The following is an 18,898-nucleotide window of genomic DNA, read 5'->3' as shown; positions in this document are numbered from 1 at the left end:
CCTGGGCGGCAGACCGGGACTCCGTCTCAAAATAGAAAAAAGGCCAGGTGTGGTGTCTCAGGCCTGTAATCCTGGCACTTTGGGAGGCCGAGGTGGGCGGATCACAAGGTCAAGAGTTCGAGACCAACCTGGTCACTATGGTGAAGCCCCGTCTGTACTAAAAATACAAAAATTAGCCGAGGTTGGTGGCAGGTGCCTGTCATCCCAGCAACTCGGGAGGCTGAGGCAGGGGAATTGCTTGAACCGGGGAGGCGGAGGTTGCTGTGAGCTGAGATTGCGCCACTGCACTCCAGCCTGGGCGACAGAGCGAGACTCCAAAAAAAAAAAGTGGAAACGTCTGTCTAGTAGTGTGGGAGGAATGGGGCTGAATCCAGAGACGGGGACCAGTGGGTGGGGCAAAAAAAAAAAAAAAAAAAAGCACTTTTATCATGAAGTAAACACACAAAAGTTCTGTTCTTTCCTTTTCCCGGCAACTTTGGACTATACATTGCACAGGCGTCTCCCACGCCCACCACCCGTTAGGAACGTCCATTCCTGTGCCGCGTCCAGCAGCCACAGGCTGTGCAGGTGCCTGGCCCGGCCAGGGAGACTGAGGCAGCCCCCGGCAGGCCCTGAACCCCGGTCTCAAGTTTTCTCCACCACCTGCACTTCAGACACCAGACACTCCTCCAGGCCCGCTTTGCCCGCCTCCCAGACCACCTGCAGAGACAAGAGGAGGCAGGGTGAGTCAGCCACCCCCAGATAACAGAGCCCAGGTCCTGATCCGCGGGGTCCTGTCCCATCTCAAATCGGCTCTGAGGGCCAGGTGCGGTGGCTCGCGCCTGTAATCCCAGCACTTTGGGCCGGGCGCGGTGGCTCACGCCTGTAATCCCAGCACTTTCGGAGGCCAAGGCGAGTGGATCACGAGGTCAGGAGATCGAGACCACCCTGGCCAACACGGTGAAACCCCGTCTCTACTAAAAATACAAAATCAGCCGGGCGCGGTGGCTCAAGCCTGTCATCCCAGCACTTTGGGAGGCCGAGGCGGGCGGATCACGAGGTCAGGAGATCGAGACCATCCTGGCTAACACGGTGAAACCCCGTCTCTACTAAAAAATACAAAAAACTAGCCGGGCGAGGTGGCGGGCGCCTGTAGTCCCAGCTACTCGGGAGGCTGAGGCAGGAGAATGGCGGGAACCCGGGAGGCGGAGCTTGCAGTGAGCTGAAATCCGGCCACTGCACTCCAGTCTGGGCGACAGAGCGAGACTCCGTCTCAAAAAAATAAAAATAAAAATAAAAAAATACAAAATACAAAATACAAAATCAGCTGGGTGTGTTGGTGCATCCCTGTAGTCCCAGCTACTCGGGAGGCTGAGGCAGGAGAATCGCTCGAACCCTGAACCGGGAAGGTGGAGGTTGTGGTGAACCGAGATCGCACCACTGCCCTCCAGCCTGCACAAGAAGAGCAAACCTCCGTCTCAAAAAAAAAAAAAAAAAGAAAACAATCTGCTGTTCCCTGGTGTGTGGGGCGCGGAGACAGCCCGTGATCACGGTGGGCTGGGAGCCCGGTGTCCCCCCCGCCACCCCCTTCATCCTGCAGATTTTGGCAGCCGCCCACCAGCGCCGGCAGACGGGTATCCAGCCGCCTAGTCCAGGGCGTCTCACTCTGGTCGCCCAGGCTGGAGTGCGGTGGCTCGATCGTCGTTCACTGCAGCCTCCGCCTCCCGGGTTCAAGAGATCCTCCTCCCTCAGCCTCCCAAGTAGCTGGGATTACAGGTGCACACAGCACCACGCCCGGCTGATTTTGTATTTTCAGTAGGGACGGAGTTTCTGCATGTTGGCCAGGCTGGTCTCGAGTTCCTGGCCTCAAACTGTCCGCCCGTCTGGGCCTCCCAAACCGGCCACCACGCCCGCCCAGACCCCTCCCGCGGCGGAAAACGTAACATACCAGCTTGTCGTCTTGGAAGGTGTCACCGATGGGGTCTTTCATGTGTGGGATGCGGGGAAACAGTCTCTGCATCACCAGATACCTCGGAGGAAAGAGAAATGGTCCAGCTCTGAACCCAGCACCGACCAGCTCATCGTCCGGGACATGGCGTGTCCAGGACAGGCAGGGCCAGGACGGAGCAAAAGACTCCAGTCACCTACTCGAGGGGTCTCCCTTTTCCCGGCCCCCGAGGCCCTGACACGCCCCCGACAATCATCGTAGGCAGGCACTGGTGTCTAAGAGGGAGCAGGGTGCTGGGACCGGAGCCACCCGGGGTGCAGCTGCCAAGACACACCCTTGCTGCCTCAGGTCACGGAGTTTACGACGTGAGCCCGACGTGAGCCGGTAGCTTGCAGCTCCTCCTCCTCCCTGTCCCTCCCCCTCCCTCTCCCCCTCCCCTTCCTCCTCCCCTTCCCCTCTGGGAGACAGAAGTTACCACTGCACCCATTTGACAGTTTGTGAAGCTCTGATGCCTGGCAAGGAGGAGACTGGGTCTGGCCGGGCATAGTGGCTCACGCCTGTCACCCCAGCACTTTGCGAGGCCGAGGTGGGCAGATCAACTGAGGTCAGGAGTTCGAGACCAGCCTGGTCCACATGGCAAAACCCCATCGCTACTAAAACTAAAAATTAGCTGGGTGTGTTGCTGGGCGCCTGTCATCCCAGCTACTCGGGAGGCTGAGGCAGGAGAATGGCTTGAACCCGGGAGGCGGAGGCTGCACTGAACCGAGATCGCACCGTTGCACCCCAGCCTGGGCCACAAGAGCGAGACTCAGTTGCAAAAATGCTCCTAATGATGCTCAGGACGGTTCTGTGAAAAACTTTCAGGGTCGCCCCGGCAACAAGAGGGACCCCCGCGGAGGCCCTGGAGGGCTCACCTTCTGCAGATGAGGAGGACACAGAGCAAGGCCAGCAGCGTCCCCAGCGCGATCAGCAGCGACGTCCGCCAGGCACGCGAGCTCACGCCCTCCTCCTGGTCGCACTCTGGGGGGAAGGACGAGAGGGTCACGGGCCGGGGCCTCAGTCTAGGGGGAGAGGACGAGAGGGTCACGGGCCGGGGCCTCAGTCTAGGGGGAGAGGGTCACGGGCCGGGGCCTCAGTCTAGGGGGAGAGGACGAGAGGGTCACGGGCCGGGGCCTCAGTCTAGGGGGAGAGGGCGAGAGGGTCACGGGCCGGGGCCTCAGTCTAGGGGGAGAGGGCGAGAGGGTCACGGGCTGGGGCCTCGGTCTAGGGGGAGAGGGTCACGGGCCGGGGCCTCGGTCTAGGGGGAGAGGGTCACGGGCCGGGGCCTCGGTCTAGGGGGAGAGGGCGAGAGGGTCACGGGCCGGGGCCTCAGTCTAGGGGGAGAGGGCGAGAGGGTCACGGGCCGGGGCCTCAGTCTAGGGGGAGAGGGTCACGGGCCGGGGCCTCGATCTAGGGGGAGAGGGCGAGAGGGTCACGGGCCGGGGCCTCGATCTAGGGGGAGGGGACGAGAGGGTCACGGGCCGGGGCCCGCCCTGGGGGGATGAGGGACGGTGGGCTCTCCCCACAGCCCTGGGAAGCAGACAGGAGGCTGCCACATGGGGAGGCGTCCAGCGGGGACACCCCCGTCCTGCCACCCGCACAGGAACCGTGACCACCTGCGTCCCCGGACAAGGAGGGACATCCGGGCCTTCCAGCCCCAGCCCAGAACCCTGTGTCCTGGGACCCGGAGCGACATCCGGACCTCCCAGCCCGGAGCCCTGCGTCCTGGGACAAGTTGGGACATCCGGGCCTCCCAGTCCCAGCCCGGAACCCTCTGTCCCAGGACCCGGAGCGACATCCGGACCTCCCAGCCCCAGCCCGGAACCCTGCGTCCCAGGACCCGGAGCGACATTCGGACCTCACAGCCCGGAACCCTGTGTCTCGGGACCTGGAGCGACATCCGGACCTCCCAACCCGGAACCCTGCGTCCCGGGACCCGGAACGACATCCAGACCTCCCGGCCCCAGCCCGGAACTCTGCGTCCCAGGACAAGGAGGAACATCCGGGCCTCCCAGCCCCAACCTGGAACCCGGAGCGACATCCGGACCTCCCATCCCAGGACCCGGAGCGACATCCGGACCTCGCAGCCCGGAACCCTGTGTCTCGGGACCTGGAGCGACATCCGGACCTCACAGCCCGGAACCCTGTGTCTCGGGACCTGGAGCGACATCCGGACCTCCCAGCCTGGAACCCTGCGTCCTGGGACCCGGAGCGACGTCCGGGCCTCCCGTCCCCAGCCTGGAACCCGGAGCGACATCCGGACCTCCCAGCCCGGAAGTTTGCGTCCCAGGAAAAGGAGGTACATCCGGGCCTCCCATCCCGGAACCCTGCGTCCCGGGACCCGCAACGACATCCGGACCTCCCAGCCCGGAACTCTGCGTCCCAGGACAAGGAGGTACATCCGGACCTCCCAGCCCCAGCCCGGAACTCTGCGTCCCGGGAAAAGGAGGTACATCCGGGCCTCCCATCCCGGAACCCTGTGTCCCAGGACCCGGAGCGACATCCGGACCTCCCTGCCCGGAACCCTGCGTCCCAGGACAAGGAGGGACATCCGGGCCTCCCAGTCCCAGCCCGGAACCCTGCGTCCCGGGAGAAGGAGGGACATCCGGGCCTCCCAGTCCCAGCCCGGAACCCTCCGTCCCAGGACCCGGAGCGACATCCGGACCTCACAGCCCGGAACCCTGTGTCTCGGGACCCAGAGCGACATCCGGGCCTCCCAGCCTGGAACCCTGCGTCCCGGAACTCGGAGCGACGTCGAGGCCTCCCAGCCCCAGCCCGGAACCCTCCGTCCCGGGACCCGGAGCGACATCCGGGCCTCCCAGCCCCAGCCGGGAACTCTGCGTCCCAGGACAAGGAGGTACATCCAGGCCTCCTAGCCCCAGCCCGGAACCCGGAGCGACATCCAGGCCTCCTAGCCCCAGCCCGGAACCCGGAGGGACATCCGGGCCTCCCAGTCCGGAACCCTGTGTCCCGGGACCCGGAGCGACATCCGGACCTCCCAGCCTGGAACCGGGAGCGACACCCGGGCCTCCCAGCCCCAGCCCGGAACTCTGCGTCCCAGGACAAGGAGGTACATCCAGGCCTCCTAGCCCCAGCCCGGAACCCGGAGCGATATCCGGGCCTCCCAGTCCGGAACCCTGTGTCCCGGGACCCGGAGCGACATCCGGGCCTCCCAGCCCCAGCCCGGAACCCTGCGTCCCAGGACAAGGAGGTACATCCGGGCCTCCCAGCCCCATCCCGGAACCGTGCGTCCCAGGACAAGGAGGTACATCCGGGCCTCCCAGTCCGGAACCCTGCGTCCTGGACCCGGAACGACATCCGGGCCTCCCAGCCCCAGCCCGGAAGCCTAAGGGAGTTGAAAGGCCACGTGGATCCCCGGCTGCCTGGTGCTGGGGACACGGGGGGCGCCGGGGCGTCCACTGTGCCTCGCAGCCTGGCAGGTGCTTCGGGTGCGGTCAGCATGGAGGGGAAGCTGAGGCACCACCGGCGTGCGTGCTTGGAACTGGATTTTCTGGGTATCACGGAGTGTGTGTGTGTTGTGTATTTTGTGTGTATTAATTTTTTTTTTTTTTGAGAAGGAGTCATGCTCTGTTGCGTGTGTGTGTTGTGTAGTTTGTGTGTATTAATTTCTTTTTTTTTTTTTTTTTTGAGAAGGAGTCTGGCTCTGTGGCCAGGCTGCAGGGCAGTGCTGCAATCTGATCTCAGCTCACTGCAACCTCCCTCTCCCGGGTTCACGCCATCCTCCTGCCTCAGCCTCCCCAATAGCTGGGACTACAGGCACCTGCCACCACGCCCAGCTAATTTTTCTATTTCTAATAGAGACGGGGTTTCATCATCTTGGCCAGGCTGGTTTCGAACTCCCGACCTCAGGTGATCCGCCCGCCTCGGCCTCCCAAAGTGCTGCGATGACAGGGGTGAGCCACCGCGCCCGGCCTATATTTTTTTTTTTTTTTCTTTTTTTGAGCCAGAGTCTCGCTCTGGAGTGCTGTGGTGCGATCTCAGCTCACTGCAGCCTCTGCCTCCCGGGTTCAAACGATTCTCCTGTCTCAGCCTCCCGAGAGGATTGCTTGAGCCCAGGAAGGTGAGGCTGCGGCGAGCCGTGATCGCACCACTGCCCTGCAGCCTGGGCACTAGAGACTCTCTCCAAAAAAAAAAAAAAAAAAAAAGATACGTCTGTGACCTCCTCCGAGAACCTATGACGATAACCTTATTTGGAACGAGGGTGGATCTGCTTGCTGGGACTGCCATAAAAACAGTCCAACAGCCTGGTGGCTTCAGAAAAAAGGAATTTGGCCGGGCGTGGTGGCTCATACCTGTCATCCCAGCACTTTGGGAGGCCGAGGCAGGTGGATCACCTGAGGTCAGGAGTTCGAAACCAGCCTGGCCAAGATGATGAAACCCCGTCTCTATTAGAAATACAAATATTAGCCAGACGTGGTGGTGGGCGCCTGTAGTCCCAGCTACTCAGGAGGCTGAGGCAGGAGAAACACGTGAACCTGGGAGGTGGAGGTTGCAATGAGCCGAGATCATCCCACTGCACTCCAGCCTGGGCGACAGACCCAGACTCCATCTCAGAAAAAAAAAAAAAAGAGAAAGAAAAAAGGAATTGGGCCGGGCGCAGTGGCTCAAGCCTGTAATCCCAGCACTTTGGGAGGCCGAGACGGGCGGATCACGAGGTCAGGAGATCGAGACCATCCTGGCTAACACGGTGAAACCCCGTCTCTACTAAAAAATACAAAAGATTAGCCGGGCGAGGTGGCGGGCGCCTGTAGTCCCAGCTACTTGGGAGGCTGAGGCAGGAGAATGGCGGGAACCCGGGAGGCGGAGCTTGCAGTGAGCTGAGATCCGGCCACTGCACTCCAGCCCAGGTAAGACAGCGAGACTCCATCTCAAAAAAAAAATAAAAAAAAAAGGAATTGATTCTCCCACAGTCCCGGAGGCTGGAAGTCTGAGATCCAGGTGTGGGCAGGGCTGGTTCCTCCTGAGGCCTCTCTCCTGGGCTTGGAGACGCCGTCTTCTCCCTGTGTCCTCACAGGGTCGTCCCTCAGTGTGTGTCTGTGTCCTCATCTCCTCTCCTTATGGGATGTCTCAGTCCATCTCAGGCTGCTGTCACAGAATACCATAGACTGGGTGACTTATAAACAACAGACATTGATTCTCCCACAGTCCTGGAGGCTGGAGGTCTGAGATCCAGGTGTGGGCAGGGCTGGTTCCTCCTGAGGCCTCTCTCCTGGGCTTGGAGACGCCGTCTTCTTCCTGTGTCCTCATCTCTTCTTACAAGCACCCCGGTCCTCTTGGATTACAGCCCTCCCTAGTGACCTCATTTTACCTCGATCACCTCTTGATAGACCCCAACTCCAAACAAAGTCACATTCTGAGGTTCTGGGGGATCAAAGCTTCAACACGCGAATTTTGAGGGAACACAATTTACACCATCACGCACGGAGTCTTTGCAGATGCATTCAAGTAAAGATGAGGTCATCAGGGCCGGCCCTCATCCGACAGGAGTGATGTGTGCGAGAGGACAGGATTGGAACGCAGACACACACTATCCTGTGGATGGTCTTTGCAGATGTCCGTAAGGGTCTTGAGATGAGATCATCCTGCAGTAGGATGGGCCCTAAATCCAATGACAGGTGTCCGCTCAAGAGACAGAAGAGGAGACACAGACACAGGAGAAGGCCACGTTGTGGTAGAGGCAGAGACTGCAGTGGTGGGGCCACAAGCCCAGGGATGCCTGGAGCCCCCAGGAGCTGGGAGAGGCAGGAAGGATTCTCCCCTAGAGCCTCCAGAGGGAGCTTGATACAACTGAAGTGGATTGAACTGTGGTCCCTTAAAAACATATGTCCATATTCTAACCCAATAACCTGTAAATGGACACGGAGACTGGAGTGATGCGGCCACAAGCCCGGGGACACCTGGAGCCCCCAGGAGCTCGGAGAGGCAGGAAGGATCCTCCCCCTAGAGCCTCCAGAAGGAACTGGATACAACTGTGATGGGTTGAATGGTGACCCCAAAACATATGTTTCGTCCTACCCCACAGAACCCATGAGTGGGACTTTATATTTGGAAACAGGGTCTCGCATAGGTAAGAAAGATAAGGATCTTGAAATGAGATCATCCTGAATTGGGATGGGCTGTAAATTCAATGACAGGTGTCCTTCTAAGAGACAGAAGAGGAGACACAGACACAGAGGAGGCCACGTGGAGACGGAGGAAGACACGAGTGATTCGGCTGCAAGCCCAGGGATGCCTGGAGCCCCCAGGGACTGGGAGAGGCACGAAGGACCTTCCCCTGGAGCCTGTGCAGGGAACGCAGCCCTGTCTACACACGGATCTCAGACTTCAGGTCTCCAGGACCAAAAGAGAATAAACTCCTGTTTTTTTTCTTTGAGACGGAGTCTCACTCTGTTGCCCAGGCTGGAGTCCAGTGGCACGATCTCGGCTCACTGCAGACTCTGCCTCCCGGGTTCACGCCATTCTCCTGCCTCAGCCTCCTGAGTAGCTGGGATTACAGGCGTTCGCCACCAGGCCTGGCTAATTTTAGTATTTTTAGTAGAGATGGGGTTTCACCATGTTGGCCAGGATGGTCTTGAGCTCCTGACCTCGTGATCCACCCGCCTCGGCCTCCCAAAGTGCTGGGACGACAGGCGTGAGCCACCGCGCCCGGCCAGTTCCTGTTCTTTAATCCACACACATTTGTGGCCAGTCTGTCTTTCTGTCTCTCTCTCAGACAGAGTCTCCCTCTGTCAGCCTAGGCCGGAGGGCCACGGTGCAATCACAGCTCACTGCAGCCTCAACCTCCTGGACTCAAGCCATCCCTGTCGTCCCAGCTACTTGGGAGGTTGAGATGGAAGGATCCTCCTGAGCCCTGGGGGAGGTGAGCTGTGATTAGCCCCGGGACACACCTAAGCTAAAACCTCTCCGTGGAGAGCTGGGACCTGGGAGATTCGGTCTCCAGCTGTGCTGTTTCCAGAATGGTTCATTCTTTGAATCGTAGGAGAGGGGATCTGCTTTTAGATCGGCTCAGGAAGCAATGGCAGTTTTTGTTGGTTTTTTTTTTTTTTTAGGCTGAGTATCACAACCTCTGCCTCCCGGGTTCAGGCGATTCTCTGTAGTAGCTGAGATGACAGGCATAAGCCACAGCACCCGGCCTAATTTTTGTATTTTTAGTAGAGACAGGGTTTCACCATGTTGGCCAGGCTGGTCTCGAACTCCTGACCTCAGGGGATCCACCCACCTCGGCCTCCCAAAGTGCTGGGATGACAGGCCTGAGCCATGGTGCCTGGCCAGAAGCTTTTACTCTCAAGCAATCCTTTTCTGAATCCGGCTGCAGAGTCCATAGGCACAGCCACTCTGGATGGGAGAGAGCAACCCCTGGCCTGCAGACGGTTGTCTTATTTGATTTTTTTGAGACGGAGTCACGCTCTGTGGCCCAGGCTGGAGTGCGGTGGTGCCATCTCGGCTCCCTGCAAGCTCCGCCTCCCGGGTTCACGCCATTCTCCTGCCTCAGCCTCCTGAGTAGCTGGAACTACAGGCACCTGCCACCACGCCCGGCTAATTTTTTGCATTTTTAGTAGAGACGGGATTTCACCGTGTTAGCCAGGATGGTCTCGATCTCCTGACCTCGTGATCTGCCCGCCTCGGTGTTATTCCAAGGCCCAGGGGGTGTCTGACAGTGGGATGACCTTGTTTCCCCTCCACGTCTCCTCTCGTGAATAAGAGCAAGGTGTGAGGTCACCATCAGGTTCAGGCTCCTTTTGGAGGTCACAAACTGGGGGAGTGAACCTCCTCTCCTTTGCGGGCAGAACACCAAGAAACAATGAAGAACTGGTGACCCGTAGAGGCAGGCGGGCGGGGGGTGGCCTGTGTTTCCGTGACCCAGGATGGCGCGCCTGACTTCCACTCACCCGTGAGGGAGACAGGAGGGGCACGCCCCGCTCACCCCACTCTCCCCACTCACCGAAGCGCTGGGGGGTGCTCCAGGCACTCAAGAATTCATACACTGTTTCCCGGGCTCTTATTTGCACTGTGTACGTTCCAGGATTGGGTAGCTGGAAGGAGGTTGTGTCTCTGACCTGTGGTTTAAAAGAAAATAAAGAAGGAAAGAGGGGCCGGGCGTGGTGGCTCATTCCTGTCACCTCAGCACTTTGGGAGGCCGAGGTGGGTGGATCACCTGAGGTCAGGAGTTTAAGACCAGCCTGGCCAACGTGGTGAAACCTTGTCCCTACTAAAAATACAAAAATTAGGGTGTGGTGGCAGGTGCCTGTAGGCCCAGCTACTCTGGAGGCTGAGGCAGGAGAATCACTTGAACCTGGGAGGTGGAGGTTGCAGTGAGGTGAGATCGTGCCACTGCACTCCAGCCTGGGTAACAGAGACTGTGTGTCAAAATAAGAAAAGAAAGAAAGAAAGAGAGAAAGGAAGGGAGGAAAGAAGGAGAGAAGAGAGAAAGAGAAAAGAAAGAGGAAGAAAGGAGGGAGGGAGGGAAGGAGAAAAAAGGAAACGGAGGGAGGCAGGGAAAGAGAAAAGAAAAGAAAGGAAAAGAAAGAAGAAGAGGGGCTGGGCACTATGGTTCATGCCTCTCACCACAGCACTTTTGGAGGCTGAGGTGGGAGAATTGTTTAAGCCCAGGAATTTGACACCAGCCTGGGCAACATAGCAAGACCCTATCTTTACTGAGAAAAAAAAAAAAAATGTAAAAATTACCAGACATGGTGACACACGCCTTTGGTCCCAGCTACTGGGGAGGCTGAGGTGGGAGGATACTGTGAGCCTAGGAGTTTGAGACCAGCCTGGACAACAAAACCCATCTCTACAAAAAAATTTTTTTGTTTTGTTTTGAGACGGAGTTTCACTTTTGTTGCCCAGGTTCAAGTGATTCTTCAGCCTCAACCTCCCGAGTAGCTGGAATCACAGGCGTGCGCCACCACGACCGGCTAATTTTGTATTTTTAGTAGAGACGGGGTTTCTCCATGTTGGTCAGGCTGGTCTGGAACTCCCGACCTCAGGTGATCCGCCCCCCGCCTCAGCCTCCCAAAGTGCTGGGATTACCGGCACGAACCACCACGCCCAGCCAAAAATATGCTATGCTATGCTATGCTATGCTATGCTATGCTATGCTGTTCTATGCTGTTCTATGCTGTTCTATGCTGTTCTATGCTATGCTATGCTATGCTATGCTATGCTATGCTATTCTATTCTATTCTATTCTATTCTATTCTATGCTGTTCTATGCTATGCTATTGTATGCTATGCTATTCTATTCTATGCTATTCTATTCTATGCTGTTCTATTCTATTCTATGCTATGCTATCCTATTCTATGCTATGCTATTCTATGCTATGCTGTTCTAGTCTATGCTGTTCTATGCTATGCTATTCTAGTCTATGCTATTCTATGCTATGCTATGCTATTCTATTCTATTCTATTCTATGCTGTTCTATGCTATGCTATTCTATTCTATTCTATTCTATGCTGTTCTATGCTGTTCTATGCTATGCTGTGCTATTCTATTCTATGCTATTCTATTCTATGCTATGCTATTCTATGCTATGCTATTCTATTCTATGCTATTCTATTTTATTCTATTCTATGCTATGCTATTCTATGCTGTTCTATGCTATGCTATTCTATGCTATGCTATTCTATTCTATGCTGTTCTATTCTATGCTATGCTATGCTATCCTATTCTTTTTTTTTTTTTTTTTTTTTTGAGACGGAGTCTGGCTCTGTCGCCCAGGCTGGAGTGCTGTGGCCGGATCTCAGCTCACTGCAAGCTCCGCCTCCCGGGTTTACGCCATTCTCCTGCCTCAGCCTCTGGAGTAGCTGGGACTACAGGAGCCCGCCACCTCGCCCGGCTAGTTTTTTGTATTTTTTAGTAGAGACAGGGTTTCACCGTGTTAGCCAGGATGGTCTCGATCTCCCGACCTCGTGATCCGCCCGTCTCGGCCTCCCAAAGTGCTGGGATTACAAGCTTGAGCCACCGCGCCCGGCCTTATGCTATCCTATTCTATGCTATGCCATTCTATGCTATGCTATTCTAGTCTATGCTATTCTATGCTATGCTATTCTATTCTATGCTGTTCTATGCTATGCTGTTCTATTCTATGCTATTCTATTCTATGCTATTCTATTTTATTCTATTCTGTGCTGTTCTATGCTGTTCTATGCTATGCTATGCTATTCTATTCTATGCTATTCTATGCTGTTCTATTTTATTCTATTCTATTCTATGCTGTTCTATGCTATGCTATTCTATTCTATGCTATTCTATGCTATTCTATTCTATGCTGTTCTATGCTGTGCTGTGCTGTGCTGTGCTATGCTATGCTATGCTATGCTATGCTGTGCTATGACAGAGCCTTGCTCTGTCGCCCAGGCTAGAGTGCAGTGGCGTGATCTCAGCTCACTGCAAGCTCTGCCTCCCGGGTTCACGCCATTCTCCTGCCTCAGCCTCCCGAGTAGCTGGGACTACAGGCGCCCGCCACCATGCCCGGCTAGTTTTTTGTATTTTTTAGTAGAGACGGGGTTTCACTGTGTTAGCCAGGATGGTCTCGATCTGACCTCGAGGTCCGCCCGCCTTGGCCTCCCAAAGTGCTGGGATTACCGGCGTGAGCCACCGCGCCCAGCCCCAAAGTTTTTTTAAATGAACTGACATGGTGGCAAACGCCTGTAATTTCAGGTACTCAGGAGGCTGAGGCAGGAGGATCCCTTGAGCTCAGGAGGCAGAGGTTGCAGTGAGCCGTGATTGTGCCACTGACCTCCAGCCTGGGTGACATAGTGAGAGCCTGTCTCAAATTAAAAACAAAAAAAACAAAAAAAAAAAAAATAGAAGAAAAAGCCTCAGCCCCCAGCACCTTTCAGTGGGGCCTTATGATGAAATAGCTGTTCATGGCAGATGTCATGAAGATGCAAATTGAGATGATGTCATTTTGGATTAGGGTGGGCCATAAATTCTATGACCGATGTCCTTATAAGAAGAAGAGACACGGCCGGGTGCGGTGGTTCAGGCCTGTCATCCCAGCGCTTTAGGAGGCTGAGGCGGGCGGATCACCTCAGGTCAGGAGTTCGAGGTCAGCCTGAGCAACAAGGTGAAACCGTGTCTTTACTAAAAATACAAAAAACTAGCCGGGCGAGGTGGCGGGCACCTGTGGTCCCAGCTACTGGGGAGGCTGAGGCAGGAGAATGGCGGGAACCCGGGAGGCGGAGCTTGCAGTGAGCCGAGATCCGGCCACCGCACTCCAGCCTGGGTGACAGAGCGAGACTCCGTCTCAAACAAAACAAAACAAAAAAGAGACACAGATGCAGAGAAAAAGGCCATGTGGAGACGGAGGCAGAGAGTGGAGTGATGTGGCCACAAGCCCAGGGACCCCTGGAGTCCCCAGGAGCTGGGAGAGGCAGGAAGGATCCCCATTCGTCCGTGAAAATGGACTAATACAGGGGGACAGAGACAGAGATAGAGAAACAGACAGAGAGAGACAGGGGAGGCAGAGAGAGGGAGAGAGAAAAACAGAAACAGAGGGACAGAGACAGAGAGAGTGGGTGATGGAGTCTGGCTGTGTCCCCACCCAAATGTCATCTTAAATTCTAGCTCCCATAATTCCGACGTGTTGTGAGAGGGACCGGGTGGGAGATAATTGAATCCTGGGGGAAATCTCCCCCATACTGTTCTCAGGGTAGTGAATACGTCTCACGAGATCTGATGGTTTAATAAGGGAAACCCTTTCTCTTGCCTCTCTTTTTTTTTTTTTTCTCCATAGTTTTGCTGTCACCCAGGCTGGAGTGCAGTGGTGCGATCCCAGCTCACTGCAACCTCCGCCTCCCAGGTTCATGCCCTTCTCCTGCCTCAGCCTCCCGAGTAGCTGGGATGACAGGCACCTGCCACCACACCTGGCTAATTTTTTGTATTTTTAGTAGAGACGGGGTTTCACCATGTTGACCAGGCTGATCTCGAACTCCTGACCTCGTGATCGGCCCACCTCGGCCTCCCAAGGTGCTGGGATGACAGGTGTGAGCCACCACGGCCGGCTAATTTTTGTATTTTTAGTAGAGACAGGATTTCACCCTGTTGGCCAGACTGGTCTCGAACTCCCGACCTCAGGTGATCCGCCCGCCTCGGCAGTTGTTGTAAAAAATCCTGTCTTGGCCGCTGCCATGTAAGACATGCCTCTGCTCCTTCTTCACCTTCTACCGTGATCGTGAGGCCTCCCCAGCCACGTGGAACTGTGAGTGCATGAACCGTCTTTTTGTTCCTAATTACCCAGTCTTGGGTATGCCTTTATCAGCAGTGTGACATGGACTAATACAGGGGGACAGACAGGGAGAGACAGAGAAAGACAGAGACAATCACAGACAGAGAATGGGAGACAGAAAGGGAGAAAGATACAGAGACAGAGAGACAGAGAGGGGAAGGGAGAGAGAGACAGGGAGAGAACTAGAAAGATAAAGAGAGGGACTGGGTGCAGTGGCTCACACCTGTTATCCCAGCACTTTGGGAGGCCAAGGCGGGTGGATCGCCTGAGGTCAGGAGTTCGAGACCAGCCTGGCCAACATAGTGAAACCGTATCTGTATTAAAAATACAAAAAAAAAAAAAACTTAGCTGGGCATGGTGGCGAGTGCCTGTAATCCCAGCTACTTGGGAGGCTGAGGGAATAGATTTGCTTAAACCCAGGAGGCAGAGGTTGCAGCGAGCCGTGATCGTGCCACCACACTCCAGCCTGGGCAACAAGAGCAAAACTCCGTTTCAAAAAGAAAGATGAAGAGAGGGAGGGAGAAAGGGAGAGAGATACAGAGACACAGACAGAGAGACTGAGAGAGGGGAGATACAGACAAGGAGAGAGAGAGATAAAGAGAGGGAGGGAGAATGAAAGAGGGAGAGACAGGGACAGACGGGGAGAGTGGGAGACAGAGACAGAGAAAGAGGGAGGGAGAAAGGGAGAGATACAGAGACACAGAGAGACTGGGAGAGGGGGAGATACAGACAAGGAGAGAGAAACATAAAGAGGGAGGGAGAATGAAAGGGAGAGACAGGGACAGTGGGAGACAGAGAAAGAGGGAGGGAGAAAGGGAGAGATACAGAGACACAGAGAGACTGGGAGAGGGGGAGATACAGACAAGGAGAGAAAGATAAAGAGAGCGAGGGAGAATGAAGGAGAGAGAGACACAGATGGGGACAGTGGGAAATGGCGACAGTAGGAGATAGAGACGGAGACAGAGAGAAAGAGGGAGAAAGGGAGATGCAGACAGGGGGAGATAAGAGATGGAGAGAGAGAAAGAGGGAGGGAGAAAGGGAGAGAGATATAGAGGCAGACACAGAGAAAGAGACAGGGAGAGATAGAGAGAGAGAGAAAGAGGGAGGGAGAATGGGAGAGGGAGAGACAGAGACACAGAGAGACGGGGAGAGAGCCAGATATAAAGAGAGGGAGGGAGAAAGGGAGAGAGATACAGAGAGGGGGAGGGAGATAGAGACGAGAGAAAGAGAGGGAGGGAGAAAGGAAGAGAGATACCGAGACACAGACAGAGAGACTGGGAGAAGGGGAGATACAGACAAGGAGAGAGAGACAGGGAGGGAGAATGAGGGAGAGACAGACACAGATGGGGACAGTGGGAGATAGAGACGGAGAGAGAGATGGAGGGAGAAAGGGAGATACAGAGACTAACAGAGAGGGGGAGATAGAGATAGAGAGAGGGAGGGAGAAAAGGAGAGAGATATAGAGACCGGGAGGGAGAGAGATCCAGAGACACTGAGAGAGATACAGGGAAACAGATGGACAGAGAGAGAGTGACATGACAATGCCGTGTCCGGCTGTTTGTTCCTCCAGATCCCAGGCAGGGGCTGGTGGAGGGTCGTCTGTGTGAGATGCTCGTCTGAGGCCTGGGACACCTGTCTGTCAATGCTTGTCTCTGCTGGGTAGAGCTATGGTTTGGTAGCTCCCGCCTGCTGGACTGGGGCTGCCTGGCCCAGGGTAAGGCATGTGGGGCAAATGGGGGGACCTCGTTTGGACGGCGCCTGGCCAGCCACAGCGTCTGGCTCTCACACCTCGCGAGGGGTCATCCCTGACTCTGCCCTTTCCCGTCCCTCAATTTGGGGATGGGCTATATCCCAATTTTGCAAGATCGCAGTAAGGGTGACACCCAGAGCCTGTCAAATGAAAGCCACTGAACCGTGACTAATATTATTATTATATAATTATATATTATTATATATTATACATTTACATATATACAATTTATATAGGTGTATATTATAATTATGTATAATATGTTAAACAATTATATATTATAAAATATATTATAATTATAAAAATATATAATATATAAATTATAAAATATATATAATTATAATGACATAATATATAACATTATATAATTGTATCTATAATTATATATAACATTATATATAATTGTATCTATAATATATAACATAAATATATAAAATATAAATTATATATAATATAAATATGTAATATATAAATGTATATTATATACGGTGACAGCAAGACTGCATCTCAAAAATAAATATATAATATATAAAATTATATATAATATATATTTGTATATAATTATATATATTATGTAATTACATACATATTATGATGATATATATCATAATATATATATCACATTATATATAAATAACATATCACATATAATATATAACATAATATATATTACAATATATAATATACAGCATATCACACATATATAACATATATATGTAATATATAGCATATATTGTTATATATTATATGTTGTGTGTTATCTAATACATCATATGTAATATATAATTATATATTGTAATAAATGGTATATTATAATAAAAGTATTAATATAATTAATAGTATTAATAATATTAATAATAAAACTCACCCTTTGCAATGTCAAGTACAGCGTCTGGGGCTACGGAACACTCACCTGTTCTGTCCTTACAGGCTGCATTCTCTGCAAGACAAAAGCAAACTTTTGAGTGTCTGGAGGCTTCCCTGACAGCCTCCTCCTTCCAAACTCAAATTTCTTTCTCCAGGAAAACCAGCAAAACAGTGGGGGCTCTGGGAAGGCCTTGGGGCAGCAGTGGGGGCAAAAGCAGTAGGGGTACATAGCACCTGACCAAAAGGTTGGTTGGTTGATTTATTTATTTATGAGATGGAGTCTTGCTCTGTCACCCAGGCTGGAATGCAGTGGCGTGATTTTGGCTCACTGTAAGCTCTGCCTCCCGGGTTCACGCCATTCTCTTGCCTCAGCCTCCCGAGTAGCTGGGACTACAGGCGCTCGCCACCACACCCGGCTAATTTTTTGTAGTTTTAGTGGAAAGTTGGCCAGGATGGTCTTGATCTCTTGACCTCATGATCTGCCTGCCTCGGCCTCCCAAAGTGCTGGGATTACAGGCGTGAGCCACCGCGCCCGGCCCAAAAGGTTTCTTATGGTGTACAAGCCCTTGTGGCAAGACCTTGGTGGGAGGGGGCTTCATGAGGCCTGTGGACAAACAAGACCCACTGTCCTCTCAGACTGCTTCCGGATGCACCCAGGGGTAGCCACAGACAGCCTATGCCAGGCCAACGAACTGGGGGGGGGGTGCAGCACTAGACTAGCTAGGACTCCGCCTCTGGCTGCAGCTACGCCTGCTCCCTCATCAGTGAAAGAAAGAAAGAAGTCTGTGCTGTATTTATTTTCTTTAAAAAAAAAAAACACATTGGCTCAAAACTACTTGGTAATATAAAAGAAATTCATAGACCTAATGTTTTTGAGCAGATATAGACTTACAGAAAAACTGCATATGAAATAATCAGTATTTGAGCATAAATAATAAATATATGGCCAGGCACGGTGCCTCGCACCTGTAATCCCAGGCCTTTGGGAGGCTGAGGCGGGTGGATCACGAGGTTAGGAGTTCGAGGCCAGCCGGGCCAAGATGGTGAAACCCCGTCTCTACTAAAAAATACAAAAAAAATTAGCCAGGTGCGGTGGCAGGCACCTGTAATCCCAGCTACTCAGGAGACTGAAGCCGAGAATCGCTTGAACCCGGGAGGAGGAGGTTACAGTGAGCTGAGATCGTGCCACTGCACCCCAGCCTGGGTGACAAGAGTAAGACTCTATCTCAAAAATAAATAAATAAATAAATAAATAAATAAAAATAAAAAACTAAATATAGTACATAGGCTGGGCCTGGAGGCTCACACCTGTAATCCCAGCACTTTGGGTGACAGAGCGAGACTCTGGCAATGCAATGCAATGCACTACACTACACTACAATACGATACAATACAATACAATACATAAAACAAATTTTTTAAATTAAAAAAAAATATATATATATTTTTTGAGACGGAGTCTGGCTCTGTCGCCCAGGCTGGAGTGCAGTGGCCCGATCTCAGCTCACTGCAAGCTCCGCCTCCTGGATTCAGGTCATTCTCCTGCCTCAGCCTCCCAAGTAGCTGGGACTACAGGCGCCCACCACCTCGCCTGGCTAGCTTTTTGTATTTTTTAGTAGAGACGGGGTTTCACCATGTTAGCCAGGATGGTCTCGATCTCCGGACCTCGTGATCCACCCGTCTCGGCCTCCCAAAGTGCTGGGATTACAGGCTTGAGTCACCGCGCCCGGCCAAAAATTAAAAACATAAAAAAAAAAATAAATGAAATGAAATGAAATAATAAAATAAAATAAAATAAAATACTAAATATAACACATAGGCTGGGCCCGGAGGCTCACACCTGTAATCCCAGCACTTTGGGAGACAGAGCAAGACTCCGTCAATGGAATGGAATGGAATGGAGAATGGCATGGAGAATGGAATGGAATGGAGAATGGAATGGAATGGAGAACGGAATGGAGTGGAGAACGGAATGGAGTGGGGAATGGAGAACGGTATGGAATGGAGAACGGAATGGAGTGGGGAATGGAGAACGGAATGGAATGGAGAACGGAATGGAATGGA

The 18,898-nt window shown here is 53.4% G+C and overlaps 1 protein-coding gene across 1 annotated transcript in view; it reads right to left on the bottom strand.

The window, feature by feature from the left end:
* Positions 1-404: 404 nt before the first annotated feature.
* Positions 405-18,898, bottom strand: part of IL3RA (interleukin 3 receptor subunit alpha) — a 28,028-nt gene continuing 9,534 nt past the window's right edge. The window contains exons 7-11 of the mRNA XM_025373341.1: positions 16,881-16,907; positions 9,930-10,044; positions 2,842-2,947; positions 1,928-2,009; positions 405-699 (exon numbers count right to left, since the gene is read on the bottom strand). Coding sequence (XP_025229126.1) covers positions 625-699; positions 1,928-2,009; positions 2,842-2,947; positions 9,930-10,044; positions 16,881-16,907 — 405 coding nt within the window. The 3' untranslated portion in view covers positions 405-624. The remainder of the gene's footprint in view (positions 700-1,927; positions 2,010-2,841; positions 2,948-9,929; positions 10,045-16,880; positions 16,908-18,898) is intronic.

This window comes from Theropithecus gelada, chromosome X (assembly GCF_003255815.1).
Source record: "Theropithecus gelada isolate Dixy chromosome X, Tgel_1.0, whole genome shotgun sequence".
Lineage (NCBI taxonomy): Eukaryota > Metazoa > Chordata > Mammalia > Primates > Cercopithecidae > Theropithecus > Theropithecus gelada.
The sequence above is the reverse complement of the archived record's forward strand: the minus strand, read 5'-3'. Positions and strand labels throughout refer to the sequence as shown.